The sequence below is a fragment of the Hemitrygon akajei genome, chromosome 5, assembly GCF_048418815.1.
Source record: "Hemitrygon akajei chromosome 5, sHemAka1.3, whole genome shotgun sequence".
Classification (NCBI taxonomy): Eukaryota; Metazoa; Chordata; class Chondrichthyes; order Myliobatiformes; family Dasyatidae; genus Hemitrygon; species Hemitrygon akajei.
In genome coordinates, this window is record NC_133128.1 from 181,103,672 (window position 1) to 181,130,922 (window position 27,251).

A 27,251-nucleotide genomic window follows, 5' to 3' on the forward strand; every position below is an offset into this window, starting at 1 on the left:
TAGCAGTGATAGGATTGGGCCGAGCCAGCATGGATTTACCAAGGGTAAATCATGCTTGATTAATCTGTTGGAGTTTTTCGAGGCTGTAACCAGGAAGTTAGACGGGGGAGATCCAGTGGATGTAGTGTACCTCGATTTTCAGAAGGCATTTGATAAGGTCCCACATAGGAGATTGGTGGGTAAAATCAAAGCTCATGGCATTGGGGGGAAGGCATTGACATGGATAGAAAACTGGTTGGCAGATAGAAAGCAAAGGGTAGTGGTGAATGGGTGTTTCTCGGAATGGCAGGTGGTGACTAGTGGAGTGCCACAGGGCTCGGTATTGGGACCACAGCTGTTTACGATTTACGTCAACGATTTAGATGAAGGCATTGAGAATAACATCAGCAAATTTGCTGATGATACTACGCTGGGTGACAGTGTGACATGTGATGAGGATGTTAGGAGAATTCAGGGTGACTTGGATAGGCTGGGTGAGTGGGCAGATACTTGGCAGATGGCGTTTAATGTGAATAAGTATAAGGTTATCCACTTTGGGAGTAAGAACAGGAAGGCAGATTATTATCTGAACGGTGTAGAGTTAGGTAAGGGAGAAATACAAAGAGATCTAGGAGTCCTTGTTCATCAGTCACTGAAGGTGAATGAGCAAGTGCAGCAGGCAGTGAAGAAGGCTAATGGAATGTTGGCCTTTATTACAAAGGGAATTGAGTACAAGAGCAAGGAAATCCTCTTGCATTTGTACAGAGCCCTGGTGAGACCACACCTGGAGTATTGTGTACATTTTTGGTTTCCAGGGTTAAGGAAGGACATCCTGGCTGTAGAGGAAGTGCAGCGTAGATTCACGGTTAATTCCTGGGATGTCAGGACTGTCTTACGCAGAGAGGTTAGAGAGACTGGGCTTGTACACGCTGGAATTAAGGAGATTGAGAGGGGATCTGATTGAAACATATAAGATTATTAAGGGATTGGACAAGATAGAGGCAGGAAATATGTTCCAGATGCTGGGAGAGTCCAGTACCAAAGGGCATGGTTTGAGAATAAGAGGTAGGTCATTTAGGACAGAGTTAAGGAAAAACTTCTTCTCCCAGAGAGTTGTGGGGGTCTGGAATGCACTGCCTCGGAAGGCAGTGGAGGCCAATTCTCTGGATGCTTTCAAGAAGGAGCTAGATAGGTATCTTATGGCTAGGGGAATCAAGGGATATGGGGACAAGGCAGGAACCGGGTATTGATAGTAGATGATCAGCCATGATCTCAAAATGGCGGTGCAGGCTCGAAGGGCCAAATGGTCGACTTCTGCATAAATTGTCTATAAGCAGAAGAGAAGGGTTTGAAGGGGAGCCAGTATTCATGCAGAAGTAGTGAATGCGGGATTGATTGCATTTAAGAGAAGTTTGGCTAAGTACATGGATAGGAAGGGTGTGGAGGGCAATGATCCAGGTGCCAGGCAGATCAACGGTTTGACTTGGACTAAATGGACTGAAGCAGAGAACCAGGTGCTGTAGTGCTCTATGACTTGGCTTCCACAGCCATATGAGGCAGTGAATTCCTCCGATTCACCACCCTCAGGCTAAAGAATTTCACCCTCATTTCTTTACTAAAGTCTCTGCTCTTTGGTTCTATACTCTCTCCCACTATTGGAAACATGCACTCCGTCTAGGTCTTTCAATATTCGGTAGGTTTCAATGTGATCCCACCTCATTCTTTTAAACTCCATTGAATACAGAGTCATCAAATGTGCCTCATATATTAACCCTTTCATCCCTAGGAATATTCTTGTAAACCTTCTCTGGACCCTCTCCAATGCCAGGACATTCTTTATTGGATAAGGGGACCAAAATCACTCACAAATCTCCAAATGTGTTATGGTCAATGCTTTATAAAGGTTCAGCATTTCATTTTATATTCTGGTTCTCTTGAAATGAATGCTAATATTGTATTTGCCTTATGAATTCCCCTTTCTTCCCGGGCATCTTAGTAAATGGCTTGTTAGCCCTCACTGGCAGTCTCCCAATTTAGCGCTGAGAAACCTACCTTTGTCCAGCCTCGTACATCTTGGGTATACACACTCTGGTCCCATCAAATCCGTGAGATTGGGACGTCTCAGCCACCCAAGCCCTGGTTTGTGTGAGTGCTGTGTGATTTGCTGTCCTGTTACAGCTCATTGCAGGAAATAACAGACTGCACACGGCATACAATTAAAAGGAGTATATTTATGAAATTTAACTTAACTAAAGAGTGAGTAGAGAAAAGAAAAAAACAAAAAGGGCCCATTATAATTAAACAGTCAAATGTACACAGGTTGGAGCTCAAATCTTCCAACAGTCATATTCACCTATCCCTAGTAGACTCTCGTGCCTTGGCTCCATTGAATCACAGTCCCCTGCAGATCGAATCCTACGACCAGTTCTCTCCAGTGTCTTCTCTCTTTGTCTCCCTCCAAACAAAGATCAAGATTTCCACTGGTGTCAGGCACAAAGGACCTGCTCCTGATTAGACGGCCCACATTCCTAAGCACCCCTTACTTTTTAACAACAACCCAAACACTGTTAGCAGTGAAACATTTACCAGGGCATTACACTTACTACTCACTCTACCTACAAGTTAAACTTTGCGGAATGCTGCACTAGGACTCCCAAGTTCTTGTTATGGATGTTTGTTGCTAGCCTGTTCCCTGAGACATGGATGGTGAGATGCAGAACCCACACATACAGTCAACAGTTTCTTCAACTTCACCCATGTTATCCAGATCATGTGAAGCTATGGTACTTGTATGGGACCAAGATTTGTAAACAACTTTATTTTAGTCCTCGAGAACCACTCCTTCAACACTCTCTCTGGTACACTGATGCTTTGCTTCTAGTCCTTAAGCAGAACTTGAAATTGTCTTTACTTTTGCTGCTGATTTGCACTCGTCCCCATTTTTAATCCCCTCTTTACTGCTTTTATTAATACATTACAAATGCTACAGAAGTTCTTATTGTCATTCATGTAAATGTGTTTTAAAAAGAAGTTGCGCTACTCTGTTTTAAGTAATAGAACATTTTTCCCAAGTAATGGTATGAGTTTACCTTTTAGTATAATATAGCCATGTTATTATTCATGCAGGTAATGCAGCTTGGGCAATGGCTACGTCCAAACCAGACATTCTGATAATTTTATTACAAAAACTAATGGAAGAGGGAAACCTACTTTATAAGGTATGTTATCTTTTTGAATTTCCACTTTGATTTGGAACCATGTCCACACCATAGTGTTTCAGAGGATGTACTGAATTCAGCTACATTCACTACCTTAAAGAGACATCTAAGTAGGCAAGGATATGAAAGTAATGCAGGCAAAAAGGATTAACGTTGATGGGGGGAGAAAAGTTCAGCGTGGACATGATGGACTAACGGATCCATGTCTGTATGGCTTTATGACTCAAGTAACATCAGTGAGAGAAGAGGAGTGCAATAGTGATAGGCAATTCCATAACTAGAGGAGCAGACAGTAGATTCTATGGACGTGAAAGAGATTTGTTAACTCCCAGCTGCCAGGGTCAGGAATGTCTCAGATTGGGTCCACTGCATTCCAAAAAGGGAAAGTGAGCAGCCGGAAGTCATGGTACATATTGATATTAAATGCCATGGCTAGAAAAAGGGAGGAAGTCCTGAAGAGAGAATAAAGGGAGGTAGAAAGCAGAAAAGCAGGGCCTTCAGAATACTAATCCCTGGATTATTGCCTTTGCCACACGCCAGTGAGGTTCAGAATAAAAGATTTGGCAGATGAATGTGAAGCTGAAGCATTGGTGCAGTGGACAGGGTTTCAGATATCTGGAGCATTGGGATCTCCTCTTAGGAAGGTTTGACCTGTACAAAGAGGACAGATTGCACCTGAACCCAAGGGGGACCAATATCCTTGTGAGCAGGTTTGCTAGAGCTGTTGGGAAGAGTTTAAGTTAATTTGGCAGGGGGATGGGAATCAAAGTAATAGGGCTGAGGATGGAGTAGTTGGTATACAACTAGTTGCAGTATGTAGTGAGACTATGAGGAAGGACAGGTAGATGGTAGGGCAATATTGCAGTCATTGGAATGAGTTAAAGTGTAATGGGGCCAAAATCGAAATGGATTATGGATACATGATTTAAGGTTATATTTGAACGGACACAACAAATGGAATAAGGTAGCGCTTTTGGGATTGTCAGGTAAGATGTGGCATTGTTGAGTAGTAATGCCACAGCAATGAAAGAAGATCATAGGTGGGAGCTTATTATCCAAGGGCATGCACTGCATCAAAAGGACAGGCACGTAGGCAAAGGGGGCGGGGTGGCTCTGTTGTTTAAAACATTATATCAAATCCTTTGAAAGAGGTGACATCAGGTCGGAAGATACCTTGTGGGTACAGTAAATATTGCAAGGATTAAAAAGAGGAACTCAGTGGGCCAGGCAGCATCTATGGAAAAGAGTGAACAGTCGATGTGTCTCAGCCTGAAACATCATCAGGTCCTGATGAAGGGTATCATCCTGAAAAATCAACTGTTCACTCTCTTCTGTAGATGCTGCCTGGCCTGCTGAGTTCCTCCTGCATTTTGTGCATGTTGCTTTGGATTTCCAACATCGGCAGATTTTCTCATGTTAAGGGTAAAAAGACCCTGATGGGAGTTATATACAGACCTCTGAGCAGTAGCCAAGATGTGGGCTACAAATTACAATGTGAGATAGAAAAAAGCATGTAAAAAGGATAGTGTTGGAATAGTCATGGAGGATTTCAATATGCAGGTAGATTGGGAAAATCAGGTTGGTGCTGGATCCCACAAGAGGGAATTTGTAGAATGCCTATGAGATGAATTTTCGGAGCAGCTTGTGGTTGTGCCTAGCAGGAAATTAGCAATTCTGGATTGGGTGCTGTGTAATAAACCAGATTTGATTAGGGAATTTAAGGTAAAGAACCCTTAGGAGACAGTGATCGTAATATAAGACCATAAGATATAGGAGCAGCAGTAGGCTGTTTGGCCCATCGAGTCTGCTCCGCCATTCAATCATGGGCTGATAAAAATTCTTCCAGTCATCCCCACTCCCCTGCCTTCACCCCATACCCCTTGATACCCTAGCTAATCAAGAACCTGTCTCTCTCTGCCTTAAATATGATAGAATTCACCCTGCAGTTTGAGACGGAGAAGCTAAAATCATAAGTATTATTGCAGTGAAGTAAATGGAATTACGGTGGCATGAGAGAGTTACTGGCCAAAATTGATTGAAAGGGGGCACTAGCAGGATGGCAGGAGAACAGCATTGGCTGGAGTTTCTGGGAGTAATTTGGAAGGCACAGAAAAGGGTAGCAGGGAGGAGAATGGGGTTGGGAGGAATAGTAAATGACCCATGATAGAATAGTCGAGTAGACTTAATGGGCCAAATCGCCAAATTCTGCTCCTATGTCGTCTTATGGCAGGGAAAAGCTAAAATCAGATGTAGCAGGTTGACAATTGAGTAAAAGTAACTACCGAAACATGAGGGAGGAGTTGGCAAAAGAAGATTGGAAGGGGACACTAGGAGGGATAACGTAAGAGCAAACTTATTCTCAGAGCTTTTCTTAAACAACAGAACAATGTCAGCCATCCTCCAATCCTCCGGCACCTCACCCTTGGCTAAGGATGTTTTAAATATCTCTGCTAGGGCCCCTGCAATTCCTGTTCTAGCCTCCCGCAGGGTCTGGGAGAACACATTATCAAGCCATGGTGATTTAAACCCCCCCCACCCCCAATTTGCCTCAAGACAGCAAAAAACCCCTCCAGTGACAATGAGGAGGTAGTCATGGGGAACAAAGAAATGGTGACTGAGTATTTATATCAGTCTTCATGGTGAAGCCACCAACAACATGATGGAAATTCAAGAGTGTCGGGGCAAGAATGAGTGTAATCTCAGTATTACTAAGGAAAAGGTGCTTGAATGGTCTTAAAATAGGTAAGTCACCTGGACCAGATGGACTACACCCCAAAATTCTAAAAGAGGTAGCTGAAAAGATTATGGAGACTTAATAGTGATCTTTCAATAATCACTAGGTTCTAGAGGACTGGAAATTGCAAATGTCACACCACTCTTTAAGCAGGTAGGGAAGCAGCAGACATGAAATTATAGGCCAATTAGCCTTATTTAGTGATTGGTAATCCATTATTAAGGATGATGTTTTGGGGTATTTGAAGGCACATGATGAAATTGGCTCGAGTCTTGACACATAAAGCACTAAACAAGATAGGAGCCCATGTTATAGGAAAGATGTCAACAAAATAGAGAGTACAGAGGAGATTTACTAGAATGTTACCTGGATTTCAACACCTAAGTTACAGAGAAAGGTTGAACAAGTTAGGTCTTTACTCTTTGGAGCGTAGAAGCTTGAGGGGGGACTTGATAGAGGTATTTAAAATTATGAGGGGGATAGATAAGCGTTGACGTGGATAGTATTTTTCCATTGAGAGTAGGGGAGATTCAAACAAGAGGACTTGAGTTGAGAGTTAAGGGGCAAAAGTTTAGGGTAACATGAGGGGGAACTTCTTTACTCAAGAGAGTGGTAGCTATGCGAAACAAGCTTTCAGTAGAAGTGGTAGAGGCAGGTCCGATTTTGTCATTTAAAAAAAAAATTGGATAGGTATATGGACAGGAAAGGAATGGAGGGTTATGGGCTGAGTGCAGGTAGGTGGGACTAGCTGAGAGTAAGCATTCGGCACAGACTTGAAGAGCTGAGATGGCCTGTTTCTCTGCTGTAATTGTTATATGGTTATATGTTATACAGGAAAGATGCAATCATGGGTAGAATCTTGCCTGACTGGCAGAGGGGGAAAAAAGTGGGAATAAAAGGGGCCTTCTCTGTTTGCCTGCTGGTAACGAGCGGAGATTTACAGTGGTTGATACTGGGTCCACTAATTTTCACGTTCTGGATGATAGAATTGATGGTTTGTGGGCAAGTTTGCAGACAATACAAAAATGGGTGGAGGGGCGGGTGGTGTTAAAGGAAGCAGGGAATCTGTAGAAGGATTTAACCAGAAGAATGGGCAAAGAAGAGGCAGATGGAATACAGTGTAAGGTAGTGTACAGTCTTGAACTTTGTTAGAAGCAATAAAGGCATAGACTATTTTCTAAATGAGAAGAAAATTCTGAAATCAGAGCTGCAAAGGAACCTGGAAGTCCTCATACCAGATTCTCTAAAGATTTACTTGCAGGTTGAGTCGGTGGTAAGGAAGACAAATGCAATGTTAGCATTTGTTTTAAGAGGACTAGAATATATGATCAAGTATCAAATGTTTGTTGATACTGAAACAAAATATAGGTTCCAAAGATTACAAATGAACTGACTTGCAGGAATCTAGCTTTACACAGATTTTCCCATGCTTTTTAAAAAAATATTTTCAAAGATATTAGTGATGAAGTTTAGCAGTGTTCATTAATGACTGAATGGCATGTGTGTTCATTGCTTTAGTTATAGGTAGCATTAGGGGGAATTACTCAATTAAATGAAAGCATTATACCAAGTGTACATAGAGCGATCAGATATGGTAGCTATGGAAAATGGGTGTTTCTGTGGAGAAATCAGTTAGTGGACAGTACTTACGAATGGAACCATTACATTCTAGGAACTGTCGGTGGTATTATTTTTTATTTAGGAAAACCAGTAGCCCAAGTTCAATAAATGTTGATATTTTTCACTTTGTAACCTGAGAATCATGATTCTGGATCAGATGACTCATTCATTCACTTAAAGCATAGTCAGAATTCTTAATACTTATTTGTTGATACTTACCAATTTTTGATCTATCATCACTATTTTCTTCGGTTTACTGAGATAGCTACATCCTTCTTTTGGTAGAGTTGAAGGTGACTATGCTGTAGGTTCCTAATTAGCTTCACCCCTGGTCTGACTATTTACTGAGATATACAGTTTTGGCTTTCTTTTTATTTAACGTCTTCTATTTTCAAGATCTTTTAATATATTTTTCTTTTAATTCTCCTGTTAAGTTACTATATTTAGCCTGATTCGCTAGAGTCTCTACATATACATTAACTGCCCCTTTCCAACTTGAGCTTTTTAGTCTTCTGCTGCTGGATGCTAAAAACTGTCCTTTGGTCTACTACTAGTGCTTGCTACTTTCTGTACCCTGCTTTCAATTTAATATCCTTTATCTCCTTTGTTGACTACAGATGTAACTCTCATGGTATTCCTATTTTTGATTGGGATAAACTTGCTGAGCTGTTTAGATCAGCAATTCAGCTTTTAGTTTGAAGCAGCCCAGAACTTAAGGTAGCAAATATTTTGTCAGTGTTCATTGTATCAGTGGTATTTTCTATACATCGGATTTCATTCAGCAAAGTAAACTAATGCATTATGGCTATGCATTCTTCTGCATTTAGTTATGTATTTGGCATCGTGTCAGAACTTGATAACCATCATATTAGAAAAAATAATATGTTGTCACACTCTACTTCTGCAGAAAGGAAAGATGAAGGAAGCAGCCCAGAGATACCAGTATGCTCTAAGGAAATTTCCAAGAGAAGGATTTGGGGATGAAGTGAAATCTTTCAGAGATCTGAAGATTTCTCTTTACTTAAACTTGTCAAGATGTCGGAGGAAAACTAATGTAAGTTAGTCTATGTGATTTTGTTACATTCCTGATTAATTTCCTTTAAACTTTTACTTGTTATAATCTTTAAAATTTGAAAGGTGGGTAGATGCATTTGAAAGTTGTCATGGTGGAGTTGTGACTGTAGTTGTGAATGCTGAGAATTTAAGTTAATAACTAGTTTCTGCTCTGTCATAGTTGACCAAGATTAGTTTCCTACTCATTTTATGCATGTACTGTACCCGTTTTCCTATAGTGATCTTTGCATCTTAGTTTGGCACATTTGTATTTAGCTGTTCATCAGAAATTCCTTTCCAGGATGGGGAAGCTTCTAGCCATGACAGCTAAAACAGGTTTAAGACAGTGCTAAGCTCTCAAATATTCAATCACTCGATCATTAAAAAGATGTGATAAAAGCATTATTTGTCTTAAGAATAACACTTTAATTTACACAATAACACTGTATGGGAGAACACATCTACTTAGTGTATAGTAAGTTATTAGATGTATTGTGTATGTCAGATTAGAACCCTGTCTGTGCCTGATCTGTTTTATTGGTAATAGATGAAAATAGGCCTGGATGCTTCTAGCTTTCAAGACGTTTGCTTTTGTAGCCCTCTGACTGTCTTTCACACCTAGGTGGTTGTATATTTCAGCTATGAGTTGCTTCTGGTAGATAGCTGGTTCAGACTCAGCAGCCTCTCTGAGGCCAAACAAAGGTGCTTTTGTCTTTTTGTAAGTTTTTTATGATCGCAAGACAATGCTGAACATTAAGAATTTAATTAGCAAGCTGCTTGTTAGCGCAGGAGCTGGACTTGCTGCGGACTGTGCTACTGCCTGCTGTAGAAAGGCTTTGGAGTTGGTGCATGAAGAAGGTGTGCAGTCTACCAGTGACTGATTGTCTTGGACATTTCTTGTGATCACAAGACCCTGTTGGACATAGGTAATGTAAGATACTGCAAATCCGTTTCCATTGCTTATATTGGGAAGACAGGCAGTCGGGAGCTGTGTGGCCTCAGTTGCAGTGAGGTCTTAGCCTCGAGCTGCGGGCTTGCAGCATTCCAGGAAAGGAGGAGCCAGAGGTGGTGTAGCACAGTTTCCAGGGTGGGTTGCTCCCTCCCGTTGGTGCTGCCCTCCACTGTTTGCTCAGTGGAAGGCAAGCTGGTTTGAATGCATACTTTTGTCTGTGGACTGCTGAGAACTGTTTGTTCTTGCCAATAACACCACACATCATTAATTTACAGAACAAGTCAGTCCAGGACATGAGCTATATATACAATATATATTTTATTTTTGTTGGACTGTATGGTTACCGCTATCTTATGTGTTATATGTGCCTTGTGCTCTGTATGATTGTTGGTATTGTGTTTTGCACCTTGGCCTCAGAAGAACACTGTTTCATTTGGCTGTATTATTGGGTATTTATGCATGGTTGAATGATAATTAAACTTGAACTTTAAAAATGAGATATTTGAATGGAATGAATCAACTTCTTTGGCTGTTGCCTACAATGAAGTTAAACATAGTTTTGTATGCATTATTACTGATTTATTTACAACATTTAATATTGTTTTTGACATCTTTATGTTAGATATCAAAAACAATACATGCTGAAGTACAAACTAATTAATTAGGTTGTCTTTACAGGTAGATATTGTTTGTGTATTGAAGTTTCCTCCTTTTGGAATTGTATTCTCTTGATTTTGTTGGTACTTTTCAAAAATCCTCTTATGGCTTAGCAAAGCAAGATAAGTAGTTTGTACTTTATGGTGATAACAACTGAACATTTGGATTATATTGCGACATGAAAATCCACTGCCCTTCATTTTGATTGGATTTTTAGCATCTCCCTTTCAAGGGGTCCTTTTTGATGAATTTATGCTGCTGTTGTCTGAATTCGGGTAACATGATTCGTAAATCTGGCACATATGTTTTTCTATACTGCTGCACTGTTAATAACTTCTTTATTCACCTATACTATATAATTTAGGCCATTATTCTAATAAACTACTAACATACCTTAATCCTAATTACACTCCTTTTGCTTTTATGATACTGCTTTGTGTCTTTATATGGTTAATATATTTAAAAATCATGGCACTCTGCCAACCAACTTGCTTATTTGCATTGCTTATCCCAATCCTCTCCCGCCCTTTGTTCCAGTCTGCTCAGGGAGGACAAACATGCTGAAATTTTTGGAATTAGTTGGGAATAGGATGTTTTCATTGTGTTATTTTCCTAGCTATGTCACCTGTATTGGCATATTGGATGAAATGTTAAATGAATACAAAAATGCTACCGAGACATAGCTGCCAGCACACCGATGGAAAAAGAGACCAGTTAATGTTTCTGGTTGAAGACCCTTTATCAGACCTGCGTGAAGCATTTCTGTTTTTGTTTCTGATTCCAGCACCTGCAGTCTTTTTTTTTGTTTCCCATTTGATGAAGTGTTGATGAGAACCAAGTGTCAGTTGCTTTTAAAAAAATACTGAGCATTTAGCAGCTGTGGGAATCATACAGTCTTAACAAGTTTTTCATTAATGAGCTGCACACCAGTAGTGTTCGGTAATGATGAATTAATTTCCTTGAATTTATATTTAATTTCCCTTCTTTCCTGAAACAATCAGAATCGGGTTTATTATCACCGGCATGTGATGTGAAATTTGTTAACAGCAGCAGTTCAATGCAATCCATAATCTAGCAGAGAGAGGAAAAAATAATAAAAAATAAAATAAAACATAATAAATAAACAAGTAAATCAATTACATATATTGAATAATTATTTTAAAATGTGCAAAAACAGAAATATTGTATATTAAAAGAAGTGAGGTAGTGTCCAAAGCTTCAGAGTCCATTTAGAAATCGGATAGCAGAGGAGAAGAAGCTGTTCCTGAATCGCTGAGTGTGTGCCTTCTGGCTTCTGTATCTCCTTCCTGATGGTAACAGTGAGAAAAGGGCATGCCCTGGGTGCTGGAGGTCCTTAATAATGGACACTGCCTTTCTGAGACACAGCTCACTAAAGATGTCCTGGGTACTTATGGAGCTGACTTGATTTACAACCTTATGCAGCTTCTTTCAGTCCTGTGCAGTAGCTCGTCATACCATTCAGTGATGCAGCCTGTCAGAATGCTCTCCACAGTACAACTATAAGAAGTTTTTGAGTGTATTTGTTGACATGCCAAATCGCTTCAAACTCCTAGCCTTCTTTAAGACTACATCAATATGTTGGGACCAGGTTAGATCCTCAGAGGTCGACACCCAGGAACTTGAAGCTGCTCACTCTCTCCGCTTCTGATCTCTCTATGAGGATTGGTATGTGTTCCTTCATCTTACCCTTCCTGAAGTCCACAATCAGCTCTTTCGTCTTACTGATGTTGAGTGCCAGGTTGTTGCTGCGACACCATTCCACTAGTTCGCGTAAACTCCTGTACATCCTCTCGTCACCGCCTGAGATTCTACCAACAATGGTTGTATCATCAGCAAATTTGTAGATGGTATTTGAGCTATGCCTAGCTACACTGTCATGTGTATACAGAGAGTAGAACAGTTGGCTAAGGGCACACCCCTGAGGTGCACAATTGTTGATCATCAACGAAGAGGATATGTTATCACCAATCCGCACAGATTGCGGTCTTCCGGTTAGGAAGTCGAGGATCCAATTACAGAAGGAGGTACAGAGGCCCAGGTTCTGCAAGTTCTCAATCAGGATTGTGGGAATGATGGTATTAAATGCTGAGCAATAGTTGATAAACAGCATCCTAACGTAGGTGTTTGTGTTGTCTAGGTAGTCTAAAGCCATGTGAAGAGCCATGGAGATTGCGTCTGCTGTTGACCTGTTGTGGCAATAGGCAAATTGCAATGGGTCCAGGTCCTTGCTGAGGCGGGAGTTCAGTCTAGTCATAACCAACCTCTCAAAGCATTTCATCACTGTCGATGTGAGTGCTACCGGGCGATAGTCATTAGGGCAGCCCACGTTATTCTTCTTTGGCACTGGTATAATTGTTGCCTTTTTAAAGCAAGTGGAAACTTCTGCCCGTAGCAGTGAGAGGTTGAAAATGTCCTTGAATACTCCCGCTAGTTGGTTGGCACAGGTTTTCAGAGCCTTACCAGGTACTCCATCGGGACCTTCTGCCTTGCAAGGGTTCACTCTCTATTTAAAGTCTTCACATTGCCCTCTGAGACAGAGATCACAGGGTCATCAGGTGCAGCAGGGATCTTCATAGCTGTAGTTGTGCTCTCCCCTTCAAAGCGTGCATAGAAGGTGTTGATTTCATCTGGTAGTGAAGCATCGCTCCCATTCATACTATTGGGTTTTGCTTTGTAGGAAGTAATGTGTTGCAGTCCCTGCCAGAGTTGCTGTGCATCTGATATCGCCTTCAACCTCGTTTGAAATTGTCCCTCCGCCTTTGAAATATCCCTCCGCAAATCATACCTGATTTTCTGGTACAGGCCTGGGTTGCCAGACTTGAATGCCACAGATCTAGCCTTCAGCAGACGATGTACCTCCTGGCTCATCCACGGCTAATATTCATTATCCTAGCTCTTCTACATTTGTACTTACTCTTGCCTCTATGTAGTTAATTCTGGTTTTTGCTGCTACTTTTTTACAAAACATTATTTGTAAAACACTTGAATTTATACTCAATTTTTATCTTCTCTATAAATCATGTTAATTATACTTGTTCCTAAAAAAAAACCATTCTGACTTTCTGAAATATATTCTTTTCAATCATTTAAGGATATTCTTTTAATGTAATAATATGATTAACCGGAATAGAATTAAAGACACCTGCAGACAATCTCTAACTGGATTTATGGACTCATCACAGAGTGTCTTTTGTTTCCTTAGTGCTTCATTGATGCTGGGTTTGAATGGAAGTGGTTTTATAGTATCAAGGTAATTAACAATGATTGTCATCAGCATTTGTACAGAGATACTGATTTTTTTTTTCTTCTCCATTTTGATAGGACTTTGGAATGGCCGAGGAATTTGCTTCTAAAGCACTGGAATTAAAGCCAAGATCATATGAAGCTTACTATGCCAGAGGAAGAGCCAAAAGAAGCAGCAGGTGAGATGTGCCATCCATATTTGTTAATAGAACCTGTAACTCTTTTAAATATGATAATAAAAATCAACCAAAATTATACTAATTGCTATAATCTGTACTCTTTGGTTGACATTTTTGTAACCAGAGTAAGACAATTCTTTGTCTATTTAGAAAGCAGTTTGAAAACCATTAATTGAACAGTTACTTTTCTCTGTGATAAAATGAATATTATTTTCTCAGACAATTTGCTGGAGCTCTTGCAGATCTACAGGAAGCTGCTAAGCTTTGCCCTAACAACCGAGAAATAAAGAGGCTTCTGGCGCGGATTGAAGAGGAATATAAGCAACTGCAACGTGCACAACAACAGAAACAACAACCACAGCAAAATAATGAATCTGACAATGAAGAAGAATTGTTAGGCCAGCACCCTGAAAATGTACCATTTGGTGTTGGACTTGATGACTCTGGTGTTGCAGTATCTAATGAAACAATGTCTGCCTCATTGAGGTCTCAGCAGTGTCCAGTCCCATTTAAAAAAGGTCTTCAAGATGAAGTAGTTTCTGAGAAGTTAAGGCCTTCATCACCTCAGAATAAAATAACACACAAATATCTTCGAGAGCCACTCGCACAAGGACCAGTTATGCAACCTCCTAAACAAGCTCAGATTGTGAAAACAAACCAACATATGAATTTATTACAAGCTGGGGGAAGAACTACAAGTTGTCAACATAGCAGCAAAACTCCAGTCCAAACTCAGTTTCCTCCAATTTCCATGCCTAGCAACAGAAATGTACAATTGGAGTCTGCAATCAGTAGTGGAAATTCTGGAACTTACGGAGAAAGATTGGCTTCTGCTAAGTCTGTGAAGCAGAAACTTGGTGAAAACACAGCAACTGAGGTTTTTCTAAATACAGAAATGTCTGCAGAAGTGTTAAATATACAGTCCCGGGAAATCTCAGAGTTATCAGAAAGTTTAACTCAAGGAGTTAAAGACAAGCAAGGATCTGTGACAGTTATTTCTACACCAATGCATGAATCATCCTTGAAAGTTACTGGTTCAACAACCAGTGTAGTCTCAAATACTAGCGTACCTGATAGAGGACACATTCCAGATGCAGTGCCAATATCAGATGCTGATATCAGAAACAGCTTGGAATGCAAGATGGAAAAATCCAACCAAAACTTGAGTGGGACAGATTACAGACCAAGGACTACACCTTTCATGGGAATAATAGATAAAACGGTCAGATCACAGCAACATCAGCCCAGCTTACAACAGATTCGTACCTGGCATGATCAGTCAGCAGATGCTACAGTAGTTGCAAATCCTACCTCAATTACTAGTAGTCAAAATATTCAAAATGGAATGCATTCCAAACCCTCTCAAACAACCAAGAATGTTCAAGAATCCAAATCATCCATGACTGCTGCACATTCTTTTCAAGAAAATATTTCTAAACCACAGTCTAATGTAGCTAGAGATGTTCATTCGAGTAATATTAATCCTGTTAAGCCAAAGCGATCTTTTATAGAATCTAATGTGTAAAAACCATTGGACCACATAACCCAAACTAGTCAACAGTTAGTAATCTGAAATAATTCCTTTCTTCTCCCCTTCTAATTATAATTCACTAGTGGAGTTTGCTGCCCTGGTACTGTACTTGTCAGGATGATGCTTGTCACCAAGATTTGAGTGTTACAGAACAACATTGCATGTTGATTATATATATAAGGTTTAACCCAGCTGGCTGTTGCACTGACTATTTTAATATGGCATTTAACAAATAACTGCACTTTATGAACGTACAAATTATAAAATGCCTTAAAGTGCTTTTGCTGTAATTTATAAGTATTTATATAGTATGAATTAGATTAATATACAATATGCATCAGCATTGTTAATCAGCACAAAGGGAGTTATTAAAATTTGATAGTGTTTTTATTTCAACCACTTATAATTTTTATAAGAAATCCAACATTGGAATGGAACAAATACAAGTCCTTCACTTTCGGGAAGGGTTATGTATTCCTAAAACAATTAAGTACAGTGGACTCCAGTTAATTGGGCTATCGGTCAATCAGGGCAGCCACTTATTTGGGACAACTCTTTTTTAAAAAAAAAACACAAAAACTATTGAGAAAATTGCCAGGATTCCCTCTGTTTATTTGGGACTTAATTGGAGCAGACACATGCACTTGTGTGGCTATTAGATACTACCCCTTGCTTAGAACAAACGGTTTTTAAATAGTGTCAGTTGCTTGTGCTTGTGTTCAAAAAGCAGAGATTTTTATCACTGATAGTTCACCAAAAATTTAAAACTGTTTTGCTTGCTGTGGTATCAAGCATTCAGGCTTAGAGATGTCATAAATGGCTGAGAGTGAAACTATTGAGTTAGGCACTATGAAGAATTTGAAGGCATCGACAATCATCTTGAATGTTACAATGAAAATGAAGATTTGGAAGATGCAATTTGGAGGGGCATTGTATGAAGCCAATCCATTACCTATACAAGGTGTCTTCATTGATTTTGTTCATTTACAGTCGATCAAAAGAACAGAGTACAATGTATGAATTTCTCTGATAACCATTAGCAACCAATACAGTTTTATTGTACTGTAGTAGTATTGTAATGTTCTAGTTTGTTTTGTATTTCATTTAAGAACATAATTTGTTACTTAGTTAAACGATAGCTTGTATTTTTTTTTATGTACCTTAACTATTTCCAAGAAACTTCAGCTAGTTGGGGCAGCCACATAATGGGCCAATAAGTACAGGTCCTGATGTGTCCCAGTTAACTGGAATCCACTGTATTCATTTGTAATCAGTTTCACATTAATCAAATTAAAACATTTTAATCAAGTATAGTCAGTGTAAATTTTAAATACAATGGTTTGTTAAGTACTATTTATTTGAGATTGCTCATGCTTGAGAATTTGTAAAAGCATACTTTTTATCTAGTGACTTTCGCACAACTTGTGTAACTGTTTCATTAAGAGGTGCCTAAATTTTTATTGCTGCTGCTTAACTCTGGTTAGAAGCAGCAGTTCTGAATGTTTGTAATGACCTTCCAATTTCATTTACAACTCTATTGCAAATAGAGGAAAAAAAATACAATTCTATGTATTGTTTGTATAGTTTCCAACTGAAAGCCTGGGTTAAAATATTGTTTTAACTTTTTCTTGGAAAGCATATAGCACATTAATGCAAAAAAAAATAAAATCACATTCTAATATTTTTGGGTCATGACTGACATTGGTATACCCTTCTACTAAATTTGTAGGCACAGAAAATCCAGTGATTCTTTCAGTAGACAGCCGAAATGATTTCACCTGAATGAACTCGAGGTTAGGGTAGCAGGAAATTGTTCATTTGAGCTTCCTAACCAGGTTGTGGCAAAGGTATTCAATGACTGATGTTTGTTAATATTGTAGTTAAGCCTTACTCTGTGTGTCCTTGTTGAGATTCTATTTGTTGTAAATCAGATTTGTTATTGACATGTTATGAAATGTGTTATCCAGCAATACATAAAGATGGGTTGACTTATTCCTAAAAACAGCATAAATCAGTTCTGCAATATGTCCAATTAAGTACGTACCACTTGAAGGACATAAACTGCTGTTGCAAGTCTAGTGAATGGTTCCCTAGTATGATAAGGTGAACTTTTTTGCATTTTGTGATTGTTTCACCTTGTACTACCTCACTGTACTGTGTAATGAATAGATCTGTATGAACAACGTGCAAGACAACCATTTCACTGTACATCGGTACATGTGACAATAATAAACCAATTCCAATAACTGCTTGGGACAATAGAGAATTTTAACCCCTTTATTAAATTATTCATTATTGACACATGTTAACATTTAATCAGTTTTAAATTATAAAAGAAATGAAACAATTTTTCTGTACAAGATTATTTCCATTACTCATTAGTTCATAAAGTAAGGATATAAGAATGCAGTGTTACCAATGTTATTTTTGTTGCACTGTCGTTTGTAGGACTTGTTGGGCATCTATCCAGCGATCAATGGCCATTTTAAGTGTCCTGTTGGGCGTTATTAATGTAGACTCCAAAGGGATATTTGTCATAGGACTTGTACGCTTTTTAGTATTAATCCAGTTTTCAATGGCTTCTCTCTCATACGAATAGCCATCTATCATATGAAAAGATTTTTTTGAAGTTTCTGTGCATGCAAAATAATTTTTTGGAACATAGGATCCCCTCATACTACCTGAATATGCTATGTATAATTAAACATTATTAGGATATCTTGAGTAACAGACATTTTGCTTCTGGAAATACAATTCATTTGTAACCATTACTAACAATGCAGCACCCAAACCCTGCAGAAAGGAAAACAAAGATTCTTAAAGTGCTCGTGACTGACTCTCTCCCTTTCACCATTTCCCCCACTCCCTCTTTGCCTCTCCTTTTCCTTCACAACCCCTCTTGGCCTTCCCACTCTCCTCTACTCTCCCACCATTTTACTCTCCTCCACACCATCCTTTCCGTATCCTCCCTTTTCGCCCTTGCTCTCCTTCACTCCACCTCTCATGCATGCTCCCTCTCCCTTTAGCTCCCCTCTTCCCTCACTCCTTCCACCTCTCTGTCCCTCCTTTCATCCCCTGCCTTGCTCACTCACATCCCTGCACCTTCCCTGCCTCCCCGACTCATTATCATTCCCCTTTCCTCCCTCATGCCTTCCCCCCAATATTTAGTTATGCTAATTTATGTACCTGCAGCAATCACTGGATCGGTCATAACCTCTCTAGATATTGGACAGAGAAATTCATCTGGTACACCAACACAAGTAGATTCCATCTTTGATTTTAGTTCTTCAATTTTTCGCATTGCTTTATTACGCAGTCCAAGCGATTCTGCAAAATACAGAATTGCAGCAAACCTTTCAAAGTAAGATTTTTTTTGTGCGGTGATTGTATAATTACATTTAGATTTAATGCCATTTTCTGAAAATCTACATAAAAACATTATACATTAATCTTCCGAGCTGGAGTCCAACTTTGACCTCCATCTTCATTTCCACTGCTCTTCAAACACAAGCTTTTTTTAAAATCACCCACTGCCAACAGATTTCAGGTTATGCTAAGGTATTATTTATACCCCTTGAGCAGCTTTAGAAAATATTTAACCTATTTATCAATAAATTTATTGAATATGTTTTCATGCTGAATTACATAGAACAGTACAACACATTACAGGTCCTTCGGCCCACAGTGTTGTGCCAACTCTCAAACCCTGCCTCCCATATAACCCCCCACCTTAAATTCCTCCATTACCTGTCTAGTAGCCTCTTAAACTTCACTAAGTGTATCTGCCTCCACCACTGACTCAGGCAGTGCATTCCACGCACCAACCACTCTCTGAGTGAAAAACCTTCCTCTAATATCCCCCTTGAACTTCCCTCCCCTTACCTTAAAGCCATGTCCTCTTGTACTGAGCAGTGGTGCCCTGGGGAAGAGGCACTGGCTGTCCACTCTGTCTATTCCTCTTAATATCTTGTACACCTCTATCATGTCTCCTCTCATCCTCCTTCTCTCCAAAGAGTAAAGCCCTAGTTCCCTTAATCTCTGATCATAATACATACTCTCTAAACCAGGCAGCATCTTGGTAAATCTCCTCTATACCCTTTCTAAAGCTTCCACATCCTTCCTATAGTGAGGCAACCGGAACTGGACACAGTACTCCAAGTGTGGCCTAACTAGAGTTTTATAGAGCTGCATCACTACATTGCGTCTCTTAAACTCTATCCCTTGACTTATGAAAGCTAACACCCCATAAGCTTTCTTAGCTACCCTATCTACCTGTGAGGCAACTTTCAGGGATCTGTGGACATGTACAGCCAGATCCCTCTGCTCCTCCACACAATTAATTAGAAACACTGAAATTCAGAGAATGTTTTAAAGTATTGCTCTTTTAAATTCTTACCTATATTTAAATCAGACACAAGGTTTTTTTCTGTAAGATTCAGCAGTTCCTGGCCATCAATATTGTTAGACTTGAAAACAACCACTAATTCGTGTAGTTCCTCTGCTGACAGCCAAGAACAGACGTCATCTTCTGACCAGTGCTGAACGGAATGTCTAATTTTTGTTGATGGATGATCATCTTCAAAAAAGAATATTTAAGACAATAATTTAGAACCTTAACGCCTCTGCTCAGATTTAATAACTCAGTAACAGTGATGTTCTCTTTTGGTACAACTTGCAAATGATCCAAGTAGTAAGTGCTTAACATCTACGTAAAATTCAGTTCTTAAAGGTAAGTGCTTACCAGATGATTTTCTTAATCCAATTCTCCAAACATTCACTGTTTTGTCCATAGAACCAGTAGCAATCAAGGGAAGATCATGTGCAAATGCACAAGCTGTCACATACCTGAGAGAGTTATCAGGCTTAGCTATAAATTTCAGCTTTATGAAGTCAACATGATAGCAAATTTAATGACAATTTTTAAGCATTCAGCTACGTTGTGTACCACTAAAGTTAAATAAACTCTCCTTAAGATCTTGGAAGTTAAGTCATTATTTTAATAAAATGAATTAATATGATGCATAGAGTCAGAGAAAAATACAGCACTGAAAGAGGCCCTCTGGCCCACCTAGTCCATCCTGAACCATTTAAGCTGCCCACTCCCATGACCTGCACCGGGACCATAGCCCTCCATACCCCTACCATCCATGTACCTATCCAAACTTAAATTTTGAAATTGAACGTGCTGGCATCTTGTTGCACACTCACTTTCCTCTGAATGAAGTTTTCCCTCAAGTTCCCCTTCGATTATTTTTACCTTTCACCCTTAACCCATGACTTTTAGTTGTGGACCCACCCAACCTCAGTGGGGGGGGGGGGGAACCTGCTTGCATTTACCCTATCTACACCCCTCATAATTTTGTATATTTCTTTCATATCTCTCCTTAATCTTCTATGTACCAAGGAATACATTCTAATCTATTCAATCTCTCCCATAACTCAGGTCCTCCAGTCCCACCAACATTCTTACCAAGGACACCTTTGCCAGAAAACAGCCTGTCCCATTCCACACTTGCCAGATCCTTTCTGATACCTTCAAAATTGACCTTTCTCCAATTTAGAATCTCAAACCACAGACCACACCTATCTTTTCCCATATTTACTATGAAACTAATGGCATTGTGATCACAGATGCAAAGTGTTCCCCATACACAAACTTCTGTCACCTGCCCTGTCTCATTCCCTAATAGCAGCTCAAGTGTTGCATGCTGTCTCGTCGGGACTTATATGTACTGATTCAAGAAGCCTTCCTGGACACATTTGGCAAATTCCATCCTATCTAGTCTTTTCACAGTATAGGTGACCCAGTCAGTATGTGTGAAGTTAAAATGACCTCCTATAACCATATAACAATTACAGCACGGAAACAGGCCATCTCGGCCCTTCTAGTCCATGCCGAACTACAACAACCTTACGTTTCCTGTAATAGTTTGCAATCACTCTACAAATTTGTTCCTCTATATCCTGCTTACTGTTGGGTGGTCTATAATATAGCCGCATTAACATAAGGCTATAAGACACAGGAGCAGAATTAGGGGTCATCTGTCCCATCGAGTCCGCTCCACCATTCAATCATAGCTGATACTGTTTTTCTATCTCTTCTTCAACCCCAGTCCCAGCCTTCTCCCTGTAACCTTGAATGTCATGTCCAATCAAGAACCTATCAATCTCTCCCTTAAATACACCCAATGACCTGGCCTCCACAGCTGCATGTGGCAACAAATTACACAATTCACCACCCTTTGGCTAAATAAATTTCTCCGCATCACTGTTTTGAAAGGGTGTCCATCTATCCTGAGGCTATGCCCTCTTGTGCTGGACTCTCCACATCTACTCTGTCTAGGCCTTTCAACATTCAAAAGGTTTCAATGAGATCCTGCCTCATCCTTCTGAATTCCAGCGAGTACAGATCCAGAGCCATCAAATGTTCCTCATATGATAACCCTTTCATTCCTAGAATCATCCTTGTGAACCTCTTCTGGACCCTCTCCAATGCCAGCATATCTTTTCTAAGATGAGGGGCCCAAGACTGTTCACAGTACTCAAGGTGAGGCCTCACCAGTGCCTTATAAAGTCTCAGCATCATATCTTTGATCATGTATTCTAGACGTCTTGAAATGAATGCTAACATGGTATTTGCCTGCCTCTCAACCTGCAAGTTAACCTTCAGGGTGTTCTGTACAAGGATTCCCAAGCCCCACTACATCTCAGATTGCTGGATTTTCCCCCCATTTAGAAAATAGTTTGTACATTTATTTCTACTACCTACGTGCATGACTCAATTTTCCAACATTGAATTTCATTTGTCACTTTCTTGCCCATTCTCTTAAATCTGTCTAAGTCCTTCCGCATCCTGTTTTCTCAACAATACCTGCCCCTCCACCAATCTTCATATCATCTGCAGACTTGGCAACAAAGCCATCTATTCCATCATCTAAATCATTTATATATAGCATAAAAAGAAGTGGTCCCAACACCAACCCTGCGGAACACCACTAGTCACTGGCAGTCAACCAAACAAGGATCCTTTTATTCCCACTTGCTGCCTCTTACCAATCAGCCAATGTTCTAACCATGTTAGTAACTTTTTTGTAATACCATGGGCTCTTAACTTGGTAAGCGGCCTCATGTGTGGCACCTCGTCAAAGGCCTTCTGAAATTCCAAATATACAACATCCACTGCATCCCCTTTATCTATCCTACTTGTAATCTCCTCAGAGAATTCCAACAGATTCGTCAGACAGGATTTTCCCTGAAGGAAACCATGCTGACTTTGAACTATATTGTCTTGTGTCTTCATCACCTCATCCTGAGCAACTGACTACAACATCTTCCCAACCACTGAGGTCAGGCTAACTGGTCTATAATTTCCTTTCTGCTGCCTCCCTTCTTAAAGTGGAGTAACATTTACAAAATTTCCAGTCCTCTGGCAGCATGCCTGAGTCCAATGATTTTTGAAAGATCATTTCTAATGCCACCACAACCTCTAACGCTACTTCTTTCAGAACCCGAGGGTGCAGTTCCTCTGGTCCAGGTTACTTATGTACCTTCAGGTCTTCCAGATTTTTGAGCACCTTTTCTCTTGTAACAGTAACTGCACCCACTTCTCTTCCTTCACACACTACAACATCAGGCTTACTGCTAGTATCGTCCACAGTGAAGACTGACGCAAAAGTACTCATTTAGTTCATCAGCCATCTCGTCCCCTGTTACTACTTCCCCAGTCTCATTTTCTAGTGGTCCTATATCCACTCTCATTTCTTTTATTTTTAACATACTTGAAAAATCTTTACTATCCACTTTGATATTATTTGCCAACTTGATTTCATAATTCATCTTTTTCCTTCTAATGATTTTGTCGTTGCTCGCTGTAGTTTATAAAAACTTCCCAATCTTCTATCTTCCCACTAATTTCTGCTTTGTTGCTGCCCTCTCTTTTGCTTTTATAATAGCTTTGACTTCCCTTGTCAGCCACGGTTGTACTGTTTTACCATTTGAGTATTCCTTCAGTTTTGGAATGCACGTGTCCTGCATTTTTCCCAGAAATGCACACCATTGCTGCTCTGCTGATAACCCTGCCAACAGCTTCTTCCAATTTACTCCTCTCTCATACCACTGTAATTTCCCTTACACCACTGAAATACTGCTACATCAGACTTTACTTTCTCCCTATCAAATTTCAAGTTGAACACAATCATATTGTGATCACTGGTTCCTAAGGGTTCTTTTACCTTAAGCTCCCTAATCGCCTCTAGTTCATTACATAACACCCAATCCAGTATAGCTGATCCCATAGTAGGCTCAACACAAACTGCTCTGAAAAGCCATCTCTAAGGCATTTAACAAACTCACTCTCTTGAGATCTATTACCAGCCTGATTTTCCCAATTGACCTGCATGTTAAAATCTCCCATGACCACCATAACATTGCCCTTTTGACTCGCCTTTTCTATTTCCTGTTGCAATCTATGGACCACCTCCCAGCCACTGTTGGGAAGCCTGTATAAAACTGCCATCAATGTCCTTTTACCCTTGCAGTTTCTTAGCTCAGCCCACAAGGATTCAACATCTTCTGATCCTATGTCACATCTTTCTACTGATCTGATGCCATTTTTTTTCCCCAGTATAGCCACACCACCCCCTCTGCCTACCTTCCCATCTCTCAAATATATCGTGTAACCTAGGGACACCCAGATGGTATGCTGCCAACTATAACCATCCTTAAACCATGATACAGTGATAGCCACAACATGATACCTGGCAATCTGTAATATTACAACAAGATCATCCACCTTATTTCTTATACTATGTGCATTTAGATACAACACATTGAGTACCGCACTTGCTGTCCTTTCTGACTCTGCATCCCTAATGATTTGATGCTCAGCCTGTTGGCTGCAACTAAGTCCCATCACCTGCCTGCCCTTCTTGACAATCTGACTGCACACTGTCTTTACTTTTTTTACCATCTGTCCTTTCCTGATTCACTCTGGCTCCCACTCCCCTGCCATGTTAACTTAAACTCTCCCCAACAGCTCTAACAAATCTGACTGCGAGAATATTGGTCCCCCTTGGGTTCAGGTGCAACCCGTCACTTTTGAACAGGTCATACCTCCCCCAGAAGAGATCCCAATGATCCAAGAACCTGAAGCCCTGCCCCCTGCACCAGCTTCTCAGCCACGCATTTATCTGCCAAATCATCCTGTTTCTTCCCTCACTGGTGCATGGCACAGGTAGTAATCCAGAAATCACTAACCAGGAGGTCCTGCTTCTCAGCTTTCTACCTAAACACAAAATACTCTGCAGATGCAGGGGTCAAAGCAACACGCACAACACACTGGAGGAACTCAGCAGGTCGGGCAGCATCCGTGGAAATGAACAGTCAATGTTTTGGGCCAAGACGAAGAGTCTCAGCCCGAAACGTTGACTGTTCATTTCCACGGATGCTGCCCAAACTGCTGACTTCCTCCAGCTTTCTACCTAGCTCTCTAAACTCAGGACCTCATTATTTTCCCTTCCTATGTCATTGGTAACAATATGTACCAAGACATCTGGCTGCTCACCCTCCCTCTCCAAAATGTTGTGGACATGATCTGAGACATCCCTGACCCTGGCACCTGGGAGGCAACATACCATCTGGATGTCCCGTTCACATCCACAGAATCTCCAGTCTGTTCCCCTCACTATTGAGTCCCCTATCACCACCACTCCCTTCTTCTCCCTCTTTCCCTTCTGTACTACGGACCCATCCAAAGTGGTATACTTGTTTCTGAGAGGATTGGCCACAGGTGCTCTGCTCTAACTGCCTATTTCCATTTCTCCTGATGGTCACCCTGCTACTCGCCCCCTGCAACTTTGGAATGACAACTTCCCTGCAACTTTGATCAATTATATCCTCACTCTCCCGTACAAGCCGAAGGTCAACCACTTGCTGCTCCAGAACCCTAACACGGTCTTCAAGGAGCTGCAGCCAGATGCACTTCACACAGATGTAGTTCCCTTGGAGACCTCAGATCTCCCAGTTCTCCAACATCCGGCACGAAGAGCACACCCCAGCCATTTAAATGGTACAGTAAGAGATGGAAAAAAAATCCAAAAGGAAACCTTAGTAGACGCTTTACATAGAGCCAAAGCATCTTCTGAGCCAAAGTCTGTCGCTTCTACCCTCACCACTGGTCTATTTCCATCAACGGCCACTCCGCTTATCCCTTCTGTGCTTTTATTTAGTTTGTAGAGCTCTGCTGATGCCACTGATAGGCCACACACAATGGAAAAATGCTCTTGATGCTCCCTTTTTAAATAACCGCTGCCGACCTGTGAGAAATCCCTCTTGGTAGAGTTCTGTTGATGCCACTGATAGGCCACGCACAATGCTCATACCTTTCTTATTCCTCAATTCCACCCATAAAGCCTTACTAGATGAGTTATCCAGTCTATCCTGACTGAGCACTGCCATGACAATTTCCCTGACTAGTATCGCCACACTTCCTCCTCCAATCCCTCCCACTCTGTCACATCTTTAAAAAAAACAGAACCCCAGCATTATGTGGTGCCAGTCCTGCAACCAAGTCTCACTAATGGCTACAATATCATTATTCCAGGTGTTGATCCATGCCCTGAGCTCATCTGCCTTTACTACGACGCTTTGTGCATTGAAATATACACAGCTCAGGACGCTGATTTTTTTTCAGTCCATCTGGCCAGCTGTAATTTATACCTAAAAATATATCAATTACCTTCTTCCCCAAGGTATCAATTTGGCTTCTCCAGAATCATTGCTTTGTATATTTGCAGATTAGTTTATGGTGAACTATTTCTCACTTTCAGTATCTTTGTTTTGGAGTGGATAACATCAACAAGGCCCATGTACAACACACCCTTCGTCTTGTCAGAGATGGAAGGTAGGGCAGGGGCAGCATTTTTTTTCCTTCATATAATTCTAACACTCAATTTATAATAAATGGACAATATATCCCTCTTATTTGGTTGGGAAGAAATCTCAGTCCCACCCATATAACAAATTACATTAAAAGAAAGTAGCCATTAGAATTACTAAGTGAAGAGTCTTAAATTTTTAGAGGCTGCTGTCCCATTTCTGAACAAAAGAGAGAAAATTGTTCAACATACCGTTTATGTTGTGTCAGTATGTGAAGAGGGACCCCGTTAATCTGCAGAAAAGTAGATGAGTGATCTTTTTTAAAAACAATACATCTTACACTTACTTAACACAAATTATCATGTTCTTACAGCATGGATTCATGCAAAAATCAAGTAGCAAGTACTAAAACACAGTGCACTGAAAAATGTTATGTAAACAGAATTAAAAATTTCTCATTGGTTTTCTCATGAATTTGCTACTACTATGGGCTACAAAAATACAGCTGAGGATATGAATAGAATAAAGTAGAATCTCTTATTAAAATAAAACCTGAACATACTCGGTAATTTTGAAAACTAACATGCTGGTATTGCCAACACTTTCTACTACTCATACCAAAATAACTACTAATGCTGGAAATATGAAAAGATATTTTATATCAGCATTTCAGATACTTCTGAATACATCAATGTGACATTTTCAATTAGCTAAAGCTGATTTTTGTACATACAGTACTTACAGAATCCCAAATTATAATAGACTTGTCAACAGACCTTTAAAGAAAAAAAGCATTAAAAGCTGGAACTTGAAAATTTTCAAAAAAATACATTGCACCAATTCGTGTTGTGCTAAAGCAACATCAGTTTCACTTAGATATATTTATTTCATAGCTTGTATTGTTACACAGATGAAATCCTGGTTACTTTTTTATTTGTAGCATGCACTGGCTAGGCAGTATACAGCAGACGTTATCCATTGAAGCTTTGCAACTGTTTTCAGTATTAGTGAATGACACAAGAACAATGTCAACATTCAGGATATGAAACATGTATGAAAACAAAACACTTAAAAGGAAATTGGAAATGAGATGGGTAAATGTGAAGTGCATTCTCACATGGACATTAACCGTAACACAAAAGGGCCACACAACAATATTTTAGTGATACCTTTTCCATCATGACTCTGT

The 27,251-nt window shown here is 40.1% G+C and overlaps 2 protein-coding genes across 4 annotated transcripts in view; one reads left to right on the forward strand and one right to left on the reverse strand.

Moving 5' to 3' along the window:
- Nucleotides 1-16,868, forward strand: part of LOC140728523 (protein TANC1-like) — a 134,599-nt gene extending 117,731 nt beyond the window's left edge. For both annotated transcript variants that reach the window (XM_073047368.1, XM_073047369.1), the window contains 4 exons: nucleotides 3,106-3,197; nucleotides 8,459-8,605; nucleotides 13,556-13,656; nucleotides 13,876-16,868. In XM_073047368.1, coding sequence (XP_072903469.1) covers nucleotides 3,106-3,197; nucleotides 8,459-8,605; nucleotides 13,556-13,656; nucleotides 13,876-15,181 — 1,646 coding nt within the window. In that variant the 3' untranslated portion in view covers nucleotides 15,182-16,868. The remainder of the gene's footprint in view (nucleotides 1-3,105; nucleotides 3,198-8,458; nucleotides 8,606-13,555; nucleotides 13,657-13,875) is intronic.
- A 582-nt stretch (nucleotides 16,869-17,450) lies between these two features.
- The window catches only part of wdsub1 (WD repeat, sterile alpha motif and U-box domain containing 1), a 39,155-nt gene continuing 29,354 nt past the window's right edge, over nucleotides 17,451-27,251 (reverse strand). For both annotated transcript variants that reach the window (XM_073047370.1, XM_073047371.1), the window contains exons 6-11: nucleotides 26,805-26,838; nucleotides 26,314-26,354; nucleotides 19,929-20,032; nucleotides 19,584-19,763; nucleotides 18,374-18,514; nucleotides 17,451-17,790 (exon numbers count right to left, since the gene is read on the reverse strand). In XM_073047370.1, coding sequence (XP_072903471.1) covers nucleotides 17,609-17,790; nucleotides 18,374-18,514; nucleotides 19,584-19,763; nucleotides 19,929-20,032; nucleotides 26,314-26,354; nucleotides 26,805-26,838 — 682 coding nt within the window. In that variant the 3' untranslated portion in view covers nucleotides 17,451-17,608. The remainder of the gene's footprint in view (nucleotides 17,791-18,373; nucleotides 18,515-19,583; nucleotides 19,764-19,928; nucleotides 20,033-26,313; nucleotides 26,355-26,804; nucleotides 26,839-27,251) is intronic.